Below are 20,327 nucleotides of genomic sequence, written 5' to 3' on the forward strand. Positions count from 1 at the left end.
TTTAGGGCCAGTTCCTCTACGTATTCACTGCTTTTAAAAATTAAATGAGTCTATAATGTTTTAGTTTGCTAAAATAATTCAGTCGGAAAAGCTCTGGAGTACCGGAAGCGGGCTTGAGTTTAAAGGTCACTTGCGTAATGGCCAAGATGGCAGCCTCCATGGTGGAGAATGGTGAAGATGCATTTCGAAAAATATTCAAGTCCTACAGGAGAAGAAACCCTCCGCCGGATTTCAGCGATGTCATTGACTTCTCTAAACGTGTACCAAGTGACAAGGTGAGAGAAATGTCAGGCCAAGAGTGAGAGACACATGAGTGATTTAGTAAAGTTACAAACTGATAGTAGTCAGAATCAGACCTGATGAAGAGGAGGCACTGTATGACATGTACACATATGTCCCACAGTTATAACCAAAATGCTGTAATTCTTTATTTGAAAGGTTTTTTCCTCACCTGTCCTCTTCAGACGAGGAGATAGGATAAAGGAGATAGGATACAGGAGATAGGGAAGGAAGCGTGTCATTCATGAGGAGTTAGGAGGTACAGTAGCCTAGAGGGTACAAACCTGACTCTAGATAGGGCCGTTTGTTTTCTTCACAGCCGCTGTAGTGAATCCTACAGTAGTGTGGAAGGCTGCGCTGTATTCATATGGCTGCAATCTACAACTTCACCACTAGATGCCACTAAATCCTAAACACTGGACCTTTAAGTTCCTTAAAATAAGAACTTGTTGCATTAGATTTCAGGCTCTCTATTATTCTGGTTAATATGTCTACAAATGAGTGATGTTCCTTTGTGTGCGTCTGTGTGATTGATAGATAGTACCAGCTAAACTGGACCTTGCTGCAGTGAGTGATGTGGACGCTGCAAGGGTTGGATTAAAGCCTGTCAGAGACTGGAGGGCCTGCGGCCTGCAGGGCTACCCAGGTAAACACAGGACAGATGGAGAGAGAGAGTCATCAACACTACATTCAGTATTTACTTAAGAGTGACAACTGGGAGCAAAATAAAGACAATGACACATGAAAGGGAGGGCAACTTAAATAGTTTCAGTAAGATGCTGTTCCACCAGGATCCTGCTGCTGCCCCTTGTCATAGATTCTCCAACCCATATAACCCATTGTTATAAAGTGTAACAGTGGCTTTCATCTTAAAGATCCCCTCCAGACATGTGATTTTTGACTGGGGGGGGGACTTTCTTCGCCTATGACCCAACGCTGTTCTGTTGTGTGTTGTTTAGGATTCATCTTCATCTCCAACCCGTTCCTGCTAGGCTCCCAACCCTCCTGGGTCAGACAGTGTCTGAAGACCTACCCTCAGAAGCCCAACGTCTGCAACCTGGACATGCACATGTCTCCCTCTGAGACCCAGGACATCTGGGGCAAGAGTGTGCATAGCCTCAGGTGAGTCTAGTGGTGCTCCTGCCCTCTGATGATTCCTCTCACTGTGAAATGTCCTGGGATTAGTTTACACAGAGAATCTGTGGAGACACACAAATTTAAGATAAAATCAGCTGTGTGCTCTGTGTTTGATCCCTCCGCAGTCGTCCTCCCTCTGGAAAGAGTCAACCAAAGACTCTTCTGGAGAGGCTGCGCTGGGTCACTCTGGGCTACCATTACAACTGGAATACCAAGGTAAGCAACACATCCTGCTGTGCGTGGAGGATCCTGTATGAAGGATTCAGTTGATGTAGAGTTATAAATGCAGATATGAATACCTATATTACCGTTATCACACAGTGCTAATTCTTTCACATTTCTCAACTCATTTTATTCTTTCTTATGATGATTTGAAATCCTCTGACCCCTGAGGGTATGCACTGACATCACACTTTCAAGTGATACCACCCCCCTCACTCCTACGCAGTGGCAAAACTGTAAAATTCCTCTTTGATTCCCATATAGGGGCCATCAGGAGAATTTAGACACAAACTGTGTACCTCTTTTGCCAAATGTAAGTTTTCTTTTAGTCTATTTACAGTTTGTGAGATTAGGCTTTTATTTTGAAAAACTTTGTGTTATTCAACATTTGACATCTCGTGGCTTTTCTTCTTCTCTGTAACAGTCCAAATGTCTCCTTTGTTGTTGTTCCATTCACAGACTTACTCTGCCAACCATTACACTCCTTTCCCAGCCGATCTGCACTTGCTGTCCCTCCAAATAGCCTCCGCCTGTGGGTTCCCCGGGTTCAAGGCAGAAGCTGGAATCCTCAACTACTACCAATCGGATTCGTCTCTGGGAATCCACGTGGATGAATCTGAACTAGACCACAGCCGTCCGCTGCTGTCATTCAGGTGAGAGCGGGGAAAGTCTTACAGTAAACATGGCTGAGAGGACTGCTGCACTATGGGAAAGAAAGACTTCATTCACTGTGTATCTTGTTGTCTTTTCTGGTAGTTTCGGGCAGTCGTCCATCTTCCTCCTGGGAGGCGTCTGCAGACAAGACCCCCCCACTGCTATGTACATGCACAGTGGGGACATGATGGTGATGTCGGGACAGAGCCGCCTCCTTTACCACGCCGTCCCACGCATCCTTCCAGCACCCCAGGGACTCGCAGCTTTAGAGAAGGAAGGGTGCGCCCCGGCCTCGTCCCTGCAGGACTGCTCTGTGGTGGAGCCGGTGTCAGAGGAAGACTGGGCGGTGTGCTCCAGGTACATCCAGAGCTCCAGAGTGAATGTGACTGTGAGACAGGTGTTGGGGCCTGGGCAGAGCTTCCCAGAAACCCCCTCTTCTCAGCAAAGGATGGATGCAGGCCAGACAGTGGGGTACCACGACGAAGCAGCAGGTGGAGACAGCGGGAAAAGGAAGAGGAGTAGCAGCTGTGACTCTGCTGATACTGTAAAGACATGAAAAGAGCACACTGACTCAGAGACATGATGCTGCATCTGGTACATGGCTAAAAAGCAGAAGCCACTCAGTCCGATGTGTTGTTGATAGTTAGGCTGGGTCAGTGGTAACATTTGTCCATACAAGCTGCCTGCTTACTGAGAACAGGAAGGTCACAAACACATTATCCTAATGAGTCAGGACATAAGTTCAGACTGCACCACATGCACAGAAAAGGTCCTAAACATACAGCCAGTGAAATGTTGATTACTTCAATCCAATTGATTCTGTTTCACTGCTGAAGAGCAGACTGATGGAAAACTGCCTCACAAAATGCAAGACACTGAAAGATGCCCTGAGGTCAGAGACTCCACACAGTCATTGGTTACAAAGAATTTGTCATGATAAAGTTATTCAAATTGAAAGACTGTTTATAACAATGGCTACCTTTATACTCAAATTAAAGCTGGAAGTCTAAATCCAGAGTAATTGATGGTTTGTCGTTAAAAACATTTTCTTGCCATGGATCTTTTTTTTCTTTTATTCTTAAAAACAACCTTCTGTATGTTACATGTGTTACAGGTATAGTGCATAGTGTCTATGGAACACACTATGCAATGAGGGAATATTAGTTATTTCAGATACTCACTTTCATCTTCATTTGACCTTCAAATAAAGTGGTTTATAAAATCTGTTCATGTTTTGCGATTCAGTTACTAACCAAGTGGGTACAATGTTATTATTACTGATAGAAACTGCAAAAGTAAGACCCAAGATCTATTAGACAGGAACTATCTGTTAAAAAGTTTCAAATCAAATATTGATATATGGTAATGAAATGAAACAAAGAGGTTACTGTCACTGTGTTAAGAGGAGACCTGAGCACAGTTGAACAGACTGTTGGCCATGCACTGCTGTTTTTATCCTTTCTCTTTCTCTGTATTAAACAAACTGCACATATCACACAATTTGGCAAAAAACATTTAACATCAGACGTGCCAGAGGGAATGCAAGTGAGAAAAATAAAGACCAATATTAAGGAAATAAATGTATTTATATACATACTTTACATGCAACACATATTACACACAACGTACTTAGGGTTTTATGGCTTTTTGGTTATTGGTACAAGATTTAATAGTTTTTATGTACATATCTGCATAACTCATGTCTGAATGAGCAACCTGCTGAGAACGGATACATTGAGGAATGAGGCTCATTTACATGACTGAATTAAGTTTTACTTCATTGAGACATGTGAGATTGTGTTGTTATTGAGCATGTAGGCCTACTCTGAAGAGGGTTTTTAAATGCATGTGGCTGTTCAGAAAGAAGAATGAGTGCAATCCTCGTGAGGTAGTGTCCTTTCTCCTTGGTCAGCAGGAGGGGGACTGAAAGCTCCATGATATGACAATATACCATTTCTCTTGTTATAACGTGAAAGCTTTTATGTTATAACAATAAAGTTATCACGTTATAACATGAAACATTTCATGGTATTCCATTCATGTTGTAACAAGAAAAGTTTTTTATGTCGTAGTAACATGAACAAATATCTTGTGACAACGTGCACTGTAATGCGAGTTATTTTAACGTTTAAAATGGTGGAATTCTTTTTTTTTTTTTTTAAAGTTAAAAAACATTCTTACTTAGTCATTTTTACTAGTTATTTAACAATACAAATAAAAATACTAAATTGAATTAATTTTACTTTTTACTAAGCAATGTTTTGAGTTAAATGAACTTCTCTGGCTTTACAGTGTGAAAACATGTTGCAATAAGAAGAATACCTGTATAACTGATCCGTTGTTCTCTTTGTGGTGTGTGTACTTTAAAAGCTTGAGAGCACAGTGAAAGGAACATTTATACTTGAGCTATAGAGAGTTTTCCTGCGTAATTACGCGCAACTTCCCGCGCAGCATTCTGCTGACAAACAGCTCCATCCATTATATTATAATAATGATGACGAGCTTTTTTCTTTTCTTTCTTTTTCTTCATTTCTTTCTGTAGAAACCTGTGAAGTGTTTAGTTAACAGTTGAATAGAAATTAACATTCCAATACAATTTACGAATGTGAATTTCTATTCAACTCATAAATGAATATTATTAATTAGGATGAAAGTGACAGAGGACCACACAGTCTGAATCCCACTATAGCTCACAGCACTAGTCTGGTGTCTCTCTGGCGGGGGACGCTGTGCACCCGCACACGCGCACACCCGCACACGCGCACACCTGCACAGGTACAGATGAAGTAAATGAGATTAAGGGTGATGTCATCCAACGAATAAAGAGTCGAGGGGGTTTTCTGTCTCTCCATCCTCTTTATTCCCCCTCAGCTGTCCTCATCAGATGGATCGGGCTGTGCTGGCTCTGCTCTGGGTGGCTCTCTGTGTGGGGATGGAGTGGACCCGGACCGGAGCCCTGCGCTCCGGCTCTCTGCGGCGCACCGACCCCAGTGTGGGGAGGAGAGACCGGCCCGTGAACGACACGGTGGTTCTCCACGACTACATGGTGTTTCTATACCGAACACTGTCCAAACTTCAGCGCAGAGACATGAACGTTTCACGCGGTGCGGGGTTTGCAAACACGGTGACAAGTTTTGTGGACCAGGGAAAAGGTTCGAGGACTACTGAAATTCTTTTCTTCAGTCTTTGTTTTTGATTTTAAAAGGAAGCTGCTGCTTTTGTTTCTCTAATAATTGATGTGAGTAAAAGTGGAGTAATGCTAAGTAAGTTATATTGTTAATAATTACAGCTAGATACATTTTTTTCATGTCAAAATCACAAATTTGATTTTTTTTATTTGTATTTATTTATTTTATTTTCTAGACATAAAACAATATTCAGACAATACACAAATAAAAATGACTCTATAAACTATAGAGTTTATTCATTATTAACACATTCAAAACAAAGATTATAGATCCAGTTAAACATAGACATTTTTATGGACAAAAAATAAAAAGTAAAACAGAACAAAACCAAACAGTGGTTCCACTCTGTATGTGGGGACTTGGCTAAGCATCCTGCACATATACTGTGTTTATGGTAAATATCACATAAACATCTGCAAATGCATGTGGGTGCAGTATAAACTGTCATGAAGTGAGCATTTAGGACCAGTGTTCCTTCTGATTGTGTCTACTTCTGACAAACAGTAATATCCGTCACATTAGATAGGTTGGCACACTGTGGACGCAAGTTATCAGATGATCAGTTATATTGAATTAGATCACTGATTTTAACTCTCTTGTGATACAATTTGTTTTCAGTTAATTTTTCAACTGTTTAGTTTATAAAAACACCAGAAAATGGTAGAAAGTGTCCATCAAAGGTATCCACAGCTTTAGCTACATTTTCAAATTGCTTATGCTTTCACAGTCCAGAACCCAAATACATTCAGTTTGCAATGATATAATATAATGCTCTGACTTAATCAATTATACATTTGTTATTGATTAATTGACTAATCGATTGATTGACTCTTTGCAATAAACATGTTAAAGCACTTTACTTTTACTTTTAGCTCAGTCATGTCTGAATGTTGTCTGAAAAAGTCAAATGTAGACTCTAATATAGCTCTGAAAATACAGAAGCCATGGGTTCCCAAAGCGGCTGTTGCAAAGATTTGTTAATTTCCATGTCTTATTATACATTTTAAATTATACAGTTTTGCCAAAACTAATGATATTATAGGCCTGAACCAGTATACCGGTTTTAATTCCCCATATGATATGATATTCCACCATAATGATGAAGAGCTGAAACAACTGCTGTAACTCATTTGTTTCTGTATACTTACAAATAATTACAAACATACAAATTAAATACATAAACAAATAAAAATAATGTTATACACCATGAAACAATAGAATCTTAAAAAATACTGTGATAGAAATTGTTGGTCGTACTGCCCAGCACTACTGACAAAAAAGTCAAAATGGAGGGGTTGCATGGTTTCAAAATGAGATTCAGACCATCAGATTGATCAAATAAATGAATAAATAAAAAAGAGAAATCGAAAAGTTTATAGATTTTGGGGTGTCTTTGGGGGAAAATGTCATTCTAAAATCCGTACGGCCCTGATCTCTGTGCTTCCCTCTTCATCAACAGATCTTCCATCTTGGGAGAGCGGTCAGCGTTACATCTTTGACCTGTCCAGCCTGCCCAGGATGGATGAGCTGGTGGAGGCGGAGCTCAGAATCCTGAGGAAGCCTGCGGTAGACCTCCTGTCTGTCCTAACAACCGGAGGAAACCTTTACAACATCCGTCTGTACTCTTGCTCTCCCAAGGGCGCGTCTGATCGACAGCTCCTGGACTCCAGAACTGTGGAGGTTCTGGATGGCGGTCTGCCCAGGTGGGAGGTGTTTGATGTCTGGTCCAGCATGAAGGCTCGTCAAAGGAATCCCACAGAACCAACGCAGGCCTGCTTCCACCTCCTGGCCCTGTCTGAGCTGACACATGAGGCGGCTGACCCGCTGCTCCTGGGGCTGGGTCGCCACGCTCGGCTGCCACAGGAGAGAGCTTTGCTGGTGGCTTTCTCGCACGCTGGCCCCAACGACAATCTGTTCAAAGAGATGATGGAGAAGATGAAGAATGAGGGAGGTGGATTTCGTCTCTCTAAGCCTCTCAAACCTATTCCAAAAGCTGAAAAGATGCACCGGAAGCATCGCCAAAGAGCCTTGTCCAAACGGTCATTTGGTGGGACAGGGGGAGGTACTGGAGGGAAAACTGGACACAGGAGGAACCGCTGCAGCCGTAAACCCCTCCATGTGAACTTTAAAGGTCTGGGCTGGGACGACTGGATCATTGCCCCACTGGACTACGAGGCGCACCACTGCGATGGGGTTTGTGGCTTCCCCCTGCGCTCCCACCTGGAGCCCACCAACCACGCCGTCATCCAGACTCTTTTGAACTCCATGGACCCAGATATCAGTCCGCCTAGCTGCTGCGTCCCCTCCAAGCTCAGTCCCATCAGCATCCTCTACATTGACTCAGGCAACAATGTGGTCTATAAGCAGTACGAGGACATGGTGGTGGAGAGCTGTGGATGCCGGTAGCACCAAGAACGCTGGTTGAACAAACACATGTGAATGTCCTTCCAACATTCATTTAATACTTTACTACTCTTACCATGTTTTTTCTTATTTAATGGTCTTACTTTGACTGAACTAAGATCAAATTACACCAAATCAGGTGTTGCGGCACTATCGTTTTATTTCTCTGATTAACCGGCTTTCTGGCTTCCCCAGCTCCCTCTCTTCATTTACTCTCTAGTTTACTTGACCACCACTGCAGCATGACGTCAGGTTGCTTTTCTAAAAAGTTTGATTGTGTTTCAACTCCCCCCCCCCCCAATCATACCTTTTATTTTTTTCCATTACTTTATACTGTCACATTGGGGACAGCAGAACAAGCTGAAAAGACAACATTGGCATATTATGAGCTCATACAGTTGTTATGGTGAACATGTTATTCCGCAGTTGACTGTCCCAGACACGGAACATCAATTTGGCATCATGTTTGTGTCCACTATTGACTCTCCTCTCAGCTGTTTGGTCTATAACAACTCTTGAGAAAAGTAGAGGCACTTTTGCTACTTAATGTTAAAATTTCTTCACCAGAATATTTTGTCTGGTGTTTGGTGTCAGTCAGTCATGGGGGTGAAGTTAGCAAAGTTTAAAAAGCTAAAAAGCCTAAGGAAACTGTGTGATAATATTTGTTTCACATATACATTGTTAATACAGAATATTGATTTGTGCAGCTGACAGAGTAACACTTAATTGTATACCTCAAAGCAGAGCTGCTTTGTCACTATCCTCAGAAAGAAACATTTCCATGCATGAGTCAAGACAGTCTAATGCATCATAAATAACACTTATAAAGGTCATATTTATCTTAAAATATTTTGTAAATCTTAACTTATATACTCAACATATAGTCATATTTTTGTATATCTCTATAGAATTTGAATAAACATTTGTTTTAGTAACTGTGTGTGTGGTTTAGTGGTTTTGCCAAACTAATTTTCTAGCATGTAAGGCACCCTAGGAGGCACTTTATCACTGCCCTGCCCCTCTGACATCCCGGGTCAACTGTTGAATTACTTTAATCTTTTGCGCACGGGTTCTGACTAACAACTATTAAATCTACCTGTGTTGAAATAAATATACAAATTCAGAAATGTTCATTGTCAAGGAATAAAAACTGACACTGGCAAAAAGCAGGAAACATCAAAATTTTCATCTTCAATTCAACTAATCAAATAATTAAATTGTTAAAAAATTGTTAAAAAATGAATGTTAAATTATTAAACAAGAAAATACACAGATCATGTTTGAACTAAATGTTCAATTAATGCAGAGCTCTTATAAAGTGAGATCATGTTAAAGGTACTCTCAGGTGCCGGTGTCAGTATTACAGCGGGTTGTTGTTTTCAGAATGTTTACCTCAGGCTGTTATTTAGTCATGAATAAAATCATGAAAGTCATGAAAAACCCACTTTTTAAATGGGGCTACTGTTGATTTCATTTGTTTTTATTACATTTTAGTTCATTTTACTCTTTTTGTTTTAAATGTTAATCCTATTAATGTACTATTTCATTGTAAAGCACTTTTTAACTGGGCTTTAAAGTTGCTATAAAAATAAAGTTTATCATTATTATATTATTGAATATTTTGTGGTATAGAGAAAACATTTATCACATTTAAGAAGGCAACCTACAGGTCACAATCAAGTCTTTCATTTATTAAACCTGTCATAACTCGTTCAGCAGACTAGTTGTTACAGTGTCTGCAAAGGAGTAACAAAGTGTTTACAAAGTTAGTACAGTGCATCATCAAAGGTCATTATTATAGGATCATTATACATGTCCACTAGTAACCAGTTTGGAATGATAGTAGCTTAATCATTTCTTGAGTCTTGCTTTGTGAACCATACATAAGCATCACTTGCTCTGCTTGCTTGGATGCCGACAGTTTCCACCAGGTTTAAATTCTCTATCCGACTCCATTACACTCACAGGCAGCTCTGACAATAGATGAAAAATAAAAAGCAGGTAAGATGAATTGTTACACTGCATATGCTGTTCAAATCATACACGGGGATGCATGAATTACTGCTGTATGTGAAAAAGAATGTAAAGTAAAATTGGCATAAGTGCAAAATGGCAACATAAAAGAAGTTAAATAATCACACCTGCCAGGTAATAGCATTAAATATGCTATTTCATCTTTGGAGACGAATGGCTGAATCTATACAATATAATAAATACATCACTCTGTTAAGAATCATAAAATATCTGTTTTAGCCTGATTCAATTTTGTATAATTTCTTATACATGGGTAAAACCACTTTATATAAGTTGTCATGTAACATTTAGGTTTTTATTGTGCTTATTATGAACCAAAGTACGTCATTATATTCACTCTCAATTCTGACTTCTGCTAATTAAAAAAACCCCGGCTGCCTGGTTGTTCGAGCGTCACCATCAGTGTTCATGTCAGACAGTAGATGTAAGAGTAGACAGGAAGAGAAGAACTCATGTCCTCAGATCTCCACTGATCCATTCCACCACCATTTTGGCAACGTCTCTTCCTGAATCCAGGACGAAGGCGTGGCGGAACCCGTTCTCACACAGTCTTACATCTCCATGTGGGAAGTCCCGTCTGATGTCTTGATAATACTGAACAGGGCACCAGTGGTCTGTAGCTCCATAGTAAAATATAAGCTGAAAATGGGAACACACAAGATTGAATACACAGTAACGGCTAAAAGAAAGCAAACATGTTGTCGTTATGTCTCATGTGTTTTGTCTGTTATCAGAAACTGACTTGTAGCTATTAAAGCTGCAGTAGGTCATTTTTATAAAAACAACTTTTGGTCATATTTGCTGAAACTTTCACTATATCCTGACAGTAGTACATGAGACAGATAATCTGTGAAACAATCAGGTTCCTCTGGCTCCTCCTAGTGCTCCTAATGGCATCTGGAAAAATCCACCGGGCCTGAACGAAAACAACCAATCAGAGGCGAGAAAGATGGAAGCTTTGAGCTGGTGGCCTGAAGATAGTTGATAGTTGAGTCTCAGTGTCCCAAAGTCTGTATCTGATGCCCTGGGAATTAGACTTAGAGTTTTTTTTATAAAAATGACCTATGCAGCTTTAAGCACAGAGAAATGTCACAGTGCAGATTACAGGCAGGCCTTTTCTTACCTTTCCAAGATTCTTGTTAATGGTTACATTGTCTCTTTCCAGAACTTTCTTCATTTCCTGACCCCCCATGTACATTGCATTGGCTACAAAGAGAAACAAAATCACACTATTGCTTTATTTCAGACATTTTAGAAATATTTGAAATATATGTAAAATATCTTTTCAAGAGTAGATAAAAAGTAGAATTCTATTTGTGACAAAACACTTTGGAATATTGAATCTGTTGGTTTGAATGCTGCTTTGATCACTGCAACAGCTGCCTGGTTACTGAAGCGAAGAGTCCGTACTGCATACTAATGTACATGCATCCTCTTCCTCAATCATAAAACGTTTGACACTGCAAATTATGTGATGGACACTCTAGGATGTATCTGTTTCATTTCAAATGACCTATAAATATGATTTACCACATTTGTTCTTTTGTGTTTTCTACAGTGCTAAAAACAAATAATAATAGGAGGAGACATTAACAGAAATTGATTGTGTTCTGCTGGATTTACTGAGCTCACGCAATTTGCGAAAGAACAAATGTAAACCAAGCCACAAGGACGCTTACAGTGGGGGAAGACATGTGAATTAAATACAAGCCTAGTTCTAAGAAAGAGGATTGATTATCAACAAATACAATTTCTGCGGTTAGCAACTGCACTTTTCTTTCTTGTTATAAGACCTTTGCAGCAATATGCCACAGCAACAGCTGCGCATACAGGCTCCGGCAGCTCCTTCAAACTCCTACATTTTTGTTTTAATCTGTTCATTCTTCTTGGCTTTAATGCTGAAAACATAATTGAATAATGTCTCAATGGGTTTTATTTTGAAGGGCTGAGCCAAAATTGTTCACATTTTTTCTGACCATAGCAACGGGTTATCATTATGGACCAATAATTTAATTATCCAGATAATTCATAATAATATAAATTTCCCATTATCAGCTGATCATTTATTTGTACTGATAATTATTGTGCATCCCTACTGTTTTCTGAATACAAGCTGTTGGAAAAAAGCTAGCACAGTAACACTGTACTAGACTGGCTTTAATAGAGCTGATTCAATACTGCATACACCTTCTCAATAAAAAGAACATTATAAGCGTCACAGGAGAAAAGAACAAAGCACAACCAACCTGCGCAGTCTCCACTGAGCAGACCTACAGTAGGCTGGAGCACAGTGTGGTCCAGAGAGTGAATGCCACCAAACACCAGTTTGATCAGGCTGGCTTTGAGTCCCTCAGGCAGCAGAGAGAGCAGGAAGAGAGGCAGGTAGGCCACATAACGCATGTGACACAGCAAAGGGGTCATGACCTTCCCCTGAGGAGTCTGAGCCATGTGCTCAATGGTGGGAAACAGCATGATGGCCTTCAAAATCTATGTTAACAAACAAAGAGGTTACAAAGGACACCTTTCAGCATGTCTGGATTAACAAATCCCAAAAGATAATAGGAGGTAAAAGATTCACTCTGAGATAACAACTTGTAAATGACGGAAAGCCCCTCAATATAAAAAGGGAGTTTTTCATGTCATCTAATATGTTTCCTTTTAGCATGGCGACCAGACACAGGGGGGATGTTTTAACAGCCTTGGTGCCGCCCTGTGCACAGGGGGTTGGTTTAGATGGTTTAAAGCCCCCTCCAGTCAGAAATCAGTTTCTTCTTGTTCCTACAGTGTGCTGTTTGAATGCTGTCTGTGCAGTTTGACTCTAGAAGGATGTTTTCACATTCATCTACTGAAAGTGGAAAGTTTCTCTGTGCTCATTGAAAATCTGACTTTAAGGGGCGGGGCCTACCAACAGGATCTGTTACATCACAAATAGTCTGGAAGTCAGTCCTGGTCCAGTATGCAACTTGTACAGTGTGATGTAGAAACTTGAAGCCACCAGTGCACATCCACTGAGTTTATTTCATAAAATATAATGTATAATAATTAGTATAAAATGTAATGTATAATATTTTATAACACATTAAAATCTTATTTGCCATGCCCATCTTTCTAGTGTTTTTTTCTTTTCATATCAACTTTTATTTTTTTATGTTTTACATTTTATTATTGTTTTTTCTGTATTCATTTTTAGCCTAGCAAAACTGTATTTATTGTTGTTCATTTTTTCTTTAATATGTTGTTTCAGTTTGTTATGTGAAGCACTTTGGGCTGCATGTTTGTATGAAAGATGCTATGTAAATAAAGTTAAAGAGCTGAGTTGCTGCAGCGGGCCATGGGTTTGAATCCAACCTGTGGCCCTTTGCTGCATGTCATCACTCTCCCTCCCTGTTTCCTGTCACTCTTCAGCTGTCACAAAAAAAACCGTGACTAACCTTGAGTTCAGGATTTCTCTTCATCATGTCCAGAATGATGTAGCAGCCGATGGAGTGCCCCACCAGGACCAGGCTGGTTTCTCTGGGAACGTGTTTGCTGAGGAAGGCCAGCTTGTGTTCAATCTGCCCATTCAGGCCGAACACGTCAGCCTCTGCTGCTGAGGAGCCATCTGTATCGAAAACTAGCCTGAGTTACTCACTGATAACAACTCCCAGTCTCTAAGTATGTTAGAGATGAATATTCCTAATGAATTAATCATGCTCTTTCTTTAAATGTACTGAGAATGCTGAGGTGTAGAGAACTTGAGAATAATGTGTACCTTCTACCATATCCATGGAGTCTGGTGGTACACAGTGGCCAGCGTGGCTCACGGCCCACACTGGGTGGCGGTATGCAACCATACTGTGAATTGTCTGCATGAAGGTTCTGTAGAAGCCCACTACACCTGGGTTACCTGTGTGGCAGACAGCAGGATATCAGCATTTCCCCACATAATGAAAGGCGCTATTTCACCTGTCAATGCCAGGTTCTACCAAACACCTGATCATTTAACATCAAGCAAGCATGTTTCTATCATCATATTCAAACTTTCATCATACATTTCATTCTCCCTATACTACATATTTCAATATTATATCTGTGTAAAATGGTACAAACAGTGACATTCAACATTAACTGCAGTTGAATGGAGATGGTTACGTCAATGTATCTACCTACTTATGATATTATATAAATTCAGGCTATTTTACATTATGGCAGAGAACAGTTGACTGGGGCCTCAGGCTGCTGTTGGGCCCCTAATGACTCCTATTACTGTGTATGAACCAATCATACTCCCATACTGTACTAATACTGCCCAAACCCAAGGTTTCTGTGCATTCACTAGTTTGTGATTACTTTATTTAGAAATACAGTGTGCACCATGCAAGCACAGAATTAACTACAATAATGACAGTCTTAAATAAATTAATTTTTTGACTTAGGGCTCATCTACAACAGTGATTCCCAACCAGCTGCTGTTGCCAAAAAAAATTAAAAATACATCCACATATTGAGCTAGCTATAACAATTGATTTAGGTGTTTTTGCAATTACAAGTGCGTGAACTTAAGGACATTAAAAAGATGACTAAAAGTAATGGCTAAATGGTTGAAACGTCCAACTTTTTCCACTTGTGGTACAAATGCAAACTTGACCAAACTAAACACTGACAGTTCAATTATATGAATATATTGCAGCATCCACTGTTATATGATTAATAGTTCAAAAACATCCAGTGTAAATGGATTCCAATGAACTTGTTTGGAACATAAATGGTGGTGGTGGTGATGAAGGGGTACTTGAGTTCCTCGAAGAGTGTTGTGTCAAAATTCCTAACATAATTGTACTATAAGTTCAATAAAAATGTAAAGTAAAGCTCCACAAACAACATTTCATATTAAATACTGCCATTTTCAATGCAATCGCTAACTGCTGGAAATAAGCTCATGATTTTCAGTGAAGCATTTAAATGTTTTTCTTAATAAATCAGACACTGATGGCACAGTGCTGTATTGTACCTGTTTATATAGGGGGTTATTTCTACCTGCACTGGTCAGGGGGCACTAGGCTGATGCAGGGCCTGTCTTTGGTAATATTGTACTGAAGTGGCAGCAAATGCATGTACACAGACTATTAGTCAGACTCACCTGGAATGATGAGAAAAAGCACCTTGTGTCCAGAATTTAAGTGACTGGAGCCAAATTTCAGAACCTCTGTGATGGCCCCACAGCAGTAGATAAAGTCTGTCTGTGGTTCATCCCTGCTGTCTGCCACCATGCTGTCCATCTCACTGGCTCTGGGGGGAGGGGAGGGGAAACTATGAATGCCAATTTGATCATTTTACATAATTCTATACTCCCTGAGCAGCTTGACTCCATTCAGTCACATGGTAAATACATGTGCAGAGATCCAGTGGCTGATACACTTATCACAAGGTCCAAAGGTGATGCACTTCATCCGCGTCACAGGTTTAAAAAGTGCTCATACTCAAAGAGAACCTTCTCTTCACATTCAAATTCAAATAACTGAAAAACACTTTTCCACCAGTGTAGCGCACACAGCTGTCAAGTTAAAGACGGAACACAGTGAGAAGACAAAGTTGGCATTTCAATTTATCTGATTCAATTATTGCTCATCTGTTGACGCCGAATAAAGAAGGTTTTGCTTAGTGTGCTATCTAATTCATATTGTGCGCTATCTATAAGGTATGCACCTCTGCCGATGTGATTCCGTGTAAAATGTGACATATTTTGAATGTAGTTTGGTGGAGGAGTAACACTAGGCGATCGCTTCAATTCAGTTACAATGACAAGCTACTGCTCGCTGTCTGATATATCTATAAATATATATAATGTGCAGCAGAATATCGTTACCTCTTAATAACGCTAATAAGATGAGGAAGATGAGGAAGATGATGTCCCCTCCATTGATTGATTGTTGATTGTTGATTGTTTCCTGCTCGCTCAGCGTGAGGACTTCCTGCTTCGCACACTGCTGGATTCTGATTGGTCAATTCAGTGGCCGTCCCACAATGCCTTTCTTCTCTTTGTTAAAGGGAACGGCCTGTTAAGATGTAAGCCAAACCAAATGTCATGTACAAACTGCAGTGTTGTGTTTAATGAATACACAGACTGAATACAGTTAAATACAGACACAAACACACACCGCACTGTTAAAAATGAATCCCCATTTAATTACAGTCAAATTCAAGTTCAGACCCATCAGTACAGGGGATACAATGAACTAATGGAAACCTGCTCTCCTGGGTTTCTGTGGTGTGACTGCAAATGATTTGAACCCATTAATATACCTGCTCCATTACAAATAAAAGCCTGCATTCTAAGGTTAGTTTAGTAAAAGTGTAGTCAGTTACATTTATTTAAAGTATCAAACGTAAATGTACTCATCAGATCGAATATAAATAGAATAAATGTATATGTGAATATATAGTGTTTTAATATATACCGTATTGGACTATCATCACCTAGACTCTATTATAGTAAAAACTGAATTGATATGTGTAAATTTATACGTAACCCCAGCAACCAGTGATAAGCGCAGTAACTGTGAAGTGTAAACTGCTTTTGTGTGACATTTTTGTAAATAAAGCTTGCCTGAAATTGGAGCAAAGCCGGGTAGTCTTGTGCCAATGATACAAATGTTCATATCTCCAAAATGCTCAGCTCTTTGTGAACAGGTGGTGAGCGTGTGGTTGAAATTTACAACAAGTTTGTGCAGTACAGTTTGGTGAGTCCGCACTCTCATACGAACGCCTTGTTGAAAAGATAAGAAAGATTTAGGATAAGAATATGAAAATGATCTTGAATGAAGCAGCAAAAACAGCAGAGGCTACCTGCTTCTCCACTTTTCAGCCATTCATGCAGTTGGTTTTCTGGTGTGTAATGAGCATTACTGCCTCACAGGCATGGCCATTATGATTACAAAGTCAGCAAACATTGGCTCATGAGTGTCAACAGCACCTTCAGGCTCAGTCCTTTTAGTCAAAATGTCATGTTTTTTTTTCTCTCCCTCTAATCCCTGCTGAGGATCCTGTCTTTGTCACTGCCTGTTGCACCTGCAGAAGTTCACCATCTGATCTGACTTTCACTCTTCACAAACAGAAACCAGTCTCTGCTGTAGAGGAACAGTGCGCAGTTCTTTTACTAAAGGTCAGTAGAGTAGATCATATGAGACTAAGCCCCTCACTCACCTGTGGATCTAGTCATCCTTACACCTGGGAAGATAACTACTGCCCCACGGAATTTGTCCTGTTAGAGGTGGAAACACAAAATCTGCTGCAGGAACTGTCAACAAATGTAGCTACACTTAGCAAAATCTAAATTTTAGATTCAGTATATTTGTCAATTATCATGCCTTAATTGGTAGACAAAGCTTTTTTTATATATAACTCCATATAGTTTTTGAAATGCAGAGATTTCCGTATCATACTTTATTTAGTCGTTAGTCACTAGCTGTTCCTCATTTTATCTCATAGGAATACATTATAAAATGTCTCTAAGGTCTGCACAATGGCAATACTGAACCAAGAATAAGCAGCAAACTGCACACCACAGGGCCAGTCTAGAGACAGTGTTTGGTTTGTCCATTCTGGGCTACTGTAGAAACATGGCAAACTCCATAGAAGGTCTCTAGACATAAACAGCTCATTCTAAGGTGATAAAAACAAAAAAGAAATATTCTTATATTCAGGTGATTAAACACTAATGAAAACAAACCTATGAATATTATATTCCATTTCTGACAATAGATCCTCCTCAATGTTACACACTGGACCTTTACAGGGTTAGTATGTGCCACTTAAGAACAAATCTATCTGAGTGAGTCTTACATGTTTTTCTATGTGAGGTGTAGACTTAGTTTGTACAATATGTCTATTGTTATGTCTCTGCTTAGTCATGACAGCATCTCAGTGATGACTGTCCACACCTGACAAGGACAAAGAACATAATTGTGTTGTTCCTAAAAATACAGGGTTTACTTTCCCGATGACTCATAATGATGTGCGGTAAAACTATGCAGAATTATGCAACCAACTATTATTTCCCTCCTTTCACTCCTCACAACATTGTCCTCATACTAACTTTATATTGCTGAGCTGCAATAGTGCCTCCTTTGATTAAAAACAGATAAAGAGAGCATGACTTCCTGAGTGTCCTGTTAGGAACAAATGCATAAATCACAGGGATCATTTTACTTTTCAAATAACACATTCATAAAGTCAGCCACTGAGTGAATTCAGATACTCTTTATTTTCTGTATTATGCAGTGCTGTGGAGGGTACAATATCACAGTGTCATCTTAAGAGTTCAGAAAGAGGTCGCCCAGGCAAACATTATGTGGATTTACCACAGCTCTACCATACATTGTTGCTCTGCCTTTAGTGATTATTTCAGGTGTGAGTTGTCTTCACCGTTAAAAATGACTTCCAGGGTTTTTCTATTTTTTTAAAATCACATTATTCTATACTGAGTCTAAACGTGGATGTTGTGCTATGTTATCACAGCAAGTGCAGTTGTTACTGGTTCCTCTTTCATTTGTATTGCACAATTTTAAGCACAGATATTAAAGGAGAGTTTTCTTTCCAATTATGTCTTAAAGCTGCAGTAGGTAACTTTTATAAAAATATTTTTTGGCATTATTACTTATAATTTTGACAGATGATTATAATTAAAAAAATAGCAAAAAAAACCAATCAGAGTCGAGTGAGATAGTTGATTGTCTCATTTCCAGGGCATCAAATACTGACACTTTGGGACCCTGGGAAAGAGAATCAACAAGCTTCCAACCCAACGCGTCTTTATATCTTTCTCATCTGAGTTGTTTTCTGGTTGTTTTTGTTGACCTGATTTTTTCACAGATTATCTGTCTCATGTTCTACTGTCTGTATATAGTGAAAGATTCAGCAAATATGTCAAAAACATATTTTTCTAAAAATTACCTACTGCAGCTTTAACACAATGCTAATATGCCCATACGTACATTGAAACATCTCCATTGAGAGATCCTCTAACAGGACCCCTGAACCTATCGTGACGTTACCAACTGGTGTGTGGAATACTGTTTTGAAGCCTCGAGTTTGGCATTATGGTCGTCGCCATGTTGGTTCTCTGGAGCCACCAGAGGTGATGTATTGCAAGTGCTCTCATTGGCTGTGCAGTTTCAACTCATCCGTAGCAGGAAACAATGGCAGCTCACCTGGTCAAACACAATCTCGTATTACAGATAAACAGTACACTAAAATATGTTTCTGAAAGGATTTGAGGAGAGAAATAATCAACACAGTAACAGAATCTGGATCCATATCTGATCAGCACTGCCTAGTTTGACAGTTTGATCTGAGTTTGGTGCGTTGAGCTGGACGGACTCACTGAGAATGAGCTGTCTATCACAAGATAGCCACACCCTAAAGCATACCCTGCTTTATGGTCTGTTTTACTCTAAATGGGACTATCATTTACTAAATGAACATCATGCTGTATGGAAGAAGGCTGAAACTAGAGATTGAGACCACATGTATTATAAGCAAACATACATACAATAAAAGCTCTGGTTCTTTGTTGGTTGTATGACATTATTAGGTTGTTACATTATTAGATTATTAATACTGATGCATCCTTGTGAAAGTAGCATTTTACTGTTGTAGCTGCTCGAGGTGGAGTTAGTTTGAACTACTTTATACACAGTTAGGACCCCAGCCTAGGGGTCACACCCCCTCCAAAGGGGCCCGAGATACATTTGTAAGTGTAATTGTATTAATTTTTTTTCTTTTCTTGTTGTTGTTGTTGTTGTTTCTGTGAAATATTTGGACCTCAAACAGTTTAAAACCATCAGGGAGTTAGGAAGGAAAATATCTTTTTGGTGGAACTGCTGAACAACACATCTGAAATGTGACAAGTGGCACAACTGCTTTTTTTTGTAAGAGGTCACAAGCCAAGTATTTAACAATATATTGTATTTTATAAGTTTATTATATATTTTTATGTCAAATAAATGTAGTGTATAATGTACAATATCACCTGAAATGTTGTCGAAGTGGAAACTACACAAGTGCAAGAAGAGCTAATTGCAAATTAGCTCAAAATAATTAAGCAGTACATAAGTAGTTTCTACCACTTCTACCTGTCAGTTGATATGTGTGTTTTAGTAGTGTATATTGCACAAAGCACTTGCCACACAGCCTTGCTCATAACAGCCAATGAAGTAAAAACTAAATCTGTTCTGATATGTACCTACAGCATATAGTTCACAATCAGTGACTTTGAAATTACAAAATCTCATATATTTGAAATTATGTATCACTCAATGTCTCACCACATTTTTAAGACAATCTTTTTCCTTTGCTAATAATAACAATAATTCTAGACATGAAAGATATCCAAAGGTTTCTGATCTCTTGATTTAATAAAGAAATGTTGAT

General features: G+C 39.4%; 3 protein-coding genes across 3 annotated transcripts; 2 read left to right on the plus strand and 1 right to left on the minus strand.

Annotated features, from left to right (window-relative positions):
• The first annotated feature begins 1 nt into the window (after position 1).
• alkbh1 (alkB homolog 1, histone H2A dioxygenase) lies at positions 2-3,518 on the plus strand. The gene is made up of 6 exons (XM_051396295.1): positions 2-275; positions 817-925; positions 1,239-1,401; positions 1,542-1,632; positions 2,098-2,291; positions 2,395-3,518. Exons 1-6 carry the CDS (start codon positions 138-140, stop codon positions 2,846-2,848), a joined length of 1,149 nt encoding a protein of 382 aa, XP_051252255.1. The 5' UTR covers positions 2-137; the 3' UTR covers positions 2,849-3,518.
• Positions 3,519-5,224: 1,706 nt separating this feature from the next.
• Positions 5,225-7,952, plus strand: gdf7 (growth differentiation factor 7). The gene is made up of 2 exons (XM_051396212.1): positions 5,225-5,444; positions 6,940-7,952. The coding sequence occupies exons 1-2, from the start codon at positions 5,225-5,227 to the stop codon at positions 7,884-7,886; spliced, it is 1,167 nt and encodes a 388-aa protein (XP_051252172.1). The 3' UTR covers positions 7,887-7,952.
• Positions 7,953-9,553: 1,601 nt separating this feature from the next.
• On the minus strand, positions 9,554-15,888 carry ldah (lipid droplet associated hydrolase). Its single transcript, XM_051396297.1, has 7 exons — positions 15,763-15,888; positions 15,037-15,185; positions 13,669-13,803; positions 13,349-13,518; positions 12,164-12,404; positions 11,041-11,123; positions 9,554-10,556 (listed from the first exon to the last, which is right to left on the minus strand). The coding sequence occupies exons 2-7, from the start codon at positions 15,173-15,175 to the stop codon at positions 10,368-10,370; spliced, it is 957 nt and encodes a 318-aa protein (XP_051252257.1). The 5' UTR covers positions 15,176-15,185; positions 15,763-15,888; the 3' UTR covers positions 9,554-10,367.
• Positions 15,889-20,327: the final 4,439 nt, after the last annotated feature.

This window comes from Dicentrarchus labrax, unplaced genomic scaffold (genome assembly GCF_905237075.1).
Source record: "Dicentrarchus labrax unplaced genomic scaffold, dlabrax2021, whole genome shotgun sequence".
In the NCBI taxonomy this organism is placed as follows: domain Eukaryota; kingdom Metazoa; phylum Chordata; class Actinopteri; family Moronidae; genus Dicentrarchus; species Dicentrarchus labrax.